At 20.3% G+C, this 3,152-nt stretch overlaps 3 protein-coding genes across 3 annotated transcripts in view; 1 reads left to right on the top strand and 2 right to left on the bottom strand.

Annotated features, from left to right (window-relative positions):
• Window positions 1–296, bottom strand: part of LOC102681436 (cysteine sulfinic acid decarboxylase) — a 7,339-nt gene extending 7,043 nt beyond the window's left edge. Inside the window, exon 1 of the mRNA XM_006607327.2 lies at window positions 101–296. The gene's annotated coding sequence lies outside the window, so the exon portion shown is untranslated. The remainder of the gene's footprint in view (window positions 1–100) is intronic.
• Window positions 1–1,203, bottom strand: part of LOC102681308 (brain protein I3) — a 3,215-nt gene extending 2,012 nt beyond the window's left edge. The window contains exons 1-2 of the mRNA XM_006607326.1: window positions 925–1,203; window positions 101–300 (exon numbers count right to left, since the gene is read on the bottom strand). Of these exons, the coding sequence (XP_006607389.1) occupies window positions 101–300; window positions 925–994 (270 nt within the window). The 5' untranslated portion in view covers window positions 995–1,203. The remainder of the gene's footprint in view (window positions 1–100; window positions 301–924) is intronic.
• Window positions 1,204–2,774: 1,571 nt separating this feature from the next.
• The window catches only part of LOC102681050 (brefeldin A-inhibited guanine nucleotide-exchange protein 1), a 7,487-nt gene continuing 7,109 nt past the window's right edge, over window positions 2,775–3,152 (top strand). The window contains exon 1 of the mRNA XM_006607324.2: window positions 2,775–2,892. Coding sequence (XP_006607387.1) covers window positions 2,775–2,892 — 118 coding nt within the window. The remainder of the gene's footprint in view (window positions 2,893–3,152) is intronic.

Genomic DNA, 3,152 nt, shown 5'->3' with positions numbered 1-3,152 from the left:
ATATAATAAATATAATATAATAATATTATATAAATAATAAAAAATATAAAAGAAAAGAAAATTTACTTATTTTAAAGAATTAAAAATTAAGAAATCTCACTCTACATGCAGGACATCTTCCAACAAAAATAATTTCTGGCATAATTATTGTGGTTGATTGTGTAGAACCATAAGAAGGTACATAATTGTGACTATTAGTTTCACTGACACTAGGATAATATCCTGGAGGTGGAGGCCATGAAGTAGATTCTTGACATTGTGTGGAATTGTAATCTGGTGATGGTTGCCATGAACAATTTACTGTGCAAAATATATTCCATATTAATTTTTAATGTTTTTAAAAATATTTTTAAAAAATAGTAATTTCTTTATAAAATAAAAAATTTCTTATTATTAATTTCTTAATTTTTATTCTTATTATTAATTAATCATTTCTTATTATTAATTGTACAATAAAATATATTGAAAATTAATTTATTTTTTTAGATATCATTATCTAATCAATTTAGATAATTTATTTGAAATATAAAAAATAAATCATAATACAATAAATAAAAAATTATTTATTTAAAATAAAATTAATGATAGAAATTAAATGTAACTAATTTTTTATAATTTTACTTAAAATATTTCACAATATTTCATATATAATGTTAATAGCATAGACTTATATTTAGTATTTTTTAATTACTTTTCAAGATTTTAATAGTGTTAATTATAAAAGAATTTTATTAATCATATTTTAAAAATTTCATAAACATTTTTTATAATAATCAATAATAAATATAGGAAATAAAAATTATTACGAAATTATTCCTAATTCAAACATTTATAACTTAAATATAATTAAATTAAATATTAATTAAAAGTAATTTTTAAATACAAAAAAGTATAAAACAATAATATTAGAACTTTATCACTTACCTTTTGGTGCAGTTGCCGCCGAGTAAGACGGAGGTTTATCATCTTTTGGATTTAACGGTTGTTTTTCCATTATTTAATAATTAAATTAATTGCTTTTATTAGCAATTCATATAATCAATTTAATTAAATAATTAACATTGATATAATGATTTTTGACAATTAATATTCGTAATGGTTTCCAAATCTTATGACGCGATTCCAAAATAATGCATCGATATTTCTGTTTGGAAGAATCTATCAAATACTGTAAGATTAAGATTTCTCTTTTATTCTTCAATTAGAAAACGAAGTTTTATTGGTTGATGAGTTGTGACGTCACATTATATACATAATATATATAATATATATAGTCATTTTAATTTAATACGCGTTTAAACCGCATGATAAACATGTATCATCTTTTATAATTAAGTAAGTATATATAAAATATTTCATTAATAATTTATTTACAAAATTTTTTTCAAAACAAGAATTATATTCAATATAAATAATTTAATAAAAATTATAAAGTATGAAAATTTTTCATATTTAAATTAAAATAAACTTTTCTTTTAGTTTCTATGTGAAAATTAAGTTAATTATGTTAATAACCTAAATAGTTTTAGAATTTTCGTTTTTATTATTGATTTAATAAAAATGTTGTTTTTATCAGTAATCATTGATCTAATGTTTTAAATATTTCTATATTTAAAATATTTAATCATTTAATTCGAAATTTATGTAATATCTAGAAATTATTAATTACTTTCAATCATTTATTTGAAAATTTATTTATTTATTTGAATATTCGATTATTTAGCTAATTTATATTAATTAGAATTTGTTAAATATTAAAAAAAATTAAATATAAAAAAAAGTAAAATGTATAATAGATAATTAAACAAAAATGAAGTCTTTTTATGTTTATAAATATTAATATGATTTATTAATTATTTGATTATTTATAATTTGAATATTACATATATAATATAATTATTTTTTTAGTTTTCTGTAGATAAATGTATAGAGTGTACAGTTGTACATTTCATGAATACAATTAAATATCTATTGTAATTGCTACAAAATTATTCTTGCTAAAAAAAAAATCAATTAAGTTTTAAAGAAGTTTTTTTTATTATAAATATTTTAATAAATCAATAACAAAGTTAAAATTATGAATTATTTTAAAATATAGAGATTTAATTTTTTTGCTATTTAATATCGTTTATAAAAGATAATGTTCATAATATTTTATCTGTTATAAATTTTTTTTTAATTATTTTAAAATAATAAAAATTATTTTAAAATAATCACTATTAAAAAAATGTATTTTTAATTAAAAAAAGCATAAATAATAATTCGAAATTTTAAAAAAAGAGAAAATATTAAGAAATTACATGAAAATTTGAAATGTATATACGGTACTGATCTAAGGATTCCTAAATCCTAGGGATTTCATCATAAATAACTAGCAAATTGAGGGCGCCACATGATTCTCCTTCGTCGTTTAGTCTGTCCTGTGTGATTTCTCTGTTGTTTCGAAAGTTTGCTGTCATTTTTTTGAAATTTCATCATCATTTTATAACATTTCATAGAAAAATGATTTGAGACATCGTTCTATGACGAGATTAGTTTGAAGTATTATTGTCTCTCTCGTTTGTCGTTCTCAAAGCTCCTGATCGATCCACATTTCATCGACAGTGTCGCAGAAGTTGCCAGTCTCCGCAGACAACTTCTGTCTTCAAAAGATAGTTCAAGACAATGTACGAGGAACCGGTACATAAATTACAGTGGTAAAGATGCGAGACTCTCGTCGAGTCGCGTGTGCTCCCGTGGCAGCCTAGCAGCGGAATCAGCACGGCTCGGCGACGATGCGAGATAACTCTAAAGAAATGTTCATTATCAGAGCTTTGGAAAAGATCCTGGCTGACCGGGATGTCAAACGGTCGCACCTTTCTCAACTTAGAAAATCCTGTGAAACTGCACTTGGTAAATACATTAATTGTAAAAGTTCTCTATAATATTATATAATAATATTATATATATAATTGAAAGAATTTTTTGAGATTTATGCAAATAAAATGAAAATTATAAAATACATTGTAAAATTTTACTTGCATTAAATTCAAAATTATAATATATTATTGTATATAAATAATAATATTATGTATATTTTATAATTTATATTAATAAATAGTTTTATATTTTTATTCATCATATATTTTAATATAATATTATAACTTTATATA

This window comes from Apis dorsata, unplaced genomic scaffold (assembly GCF_000469605.1).
Source record: "Apis dorsata unplaced genomic scaffold, Apis dorsata 1.3 scaffold_4, whole genome shotgun sequence".
NCBI lineage: Eukaryota > Metazoa > Arthropoda > Insecta > Hymenoptera > Apidae > Apis > Apis dorsata.
The sequence above is the reverse complement of the archived record's forward strand: the minus strand, read 5'-3'. Positions and strand labels throughout refer to the sequence as shown.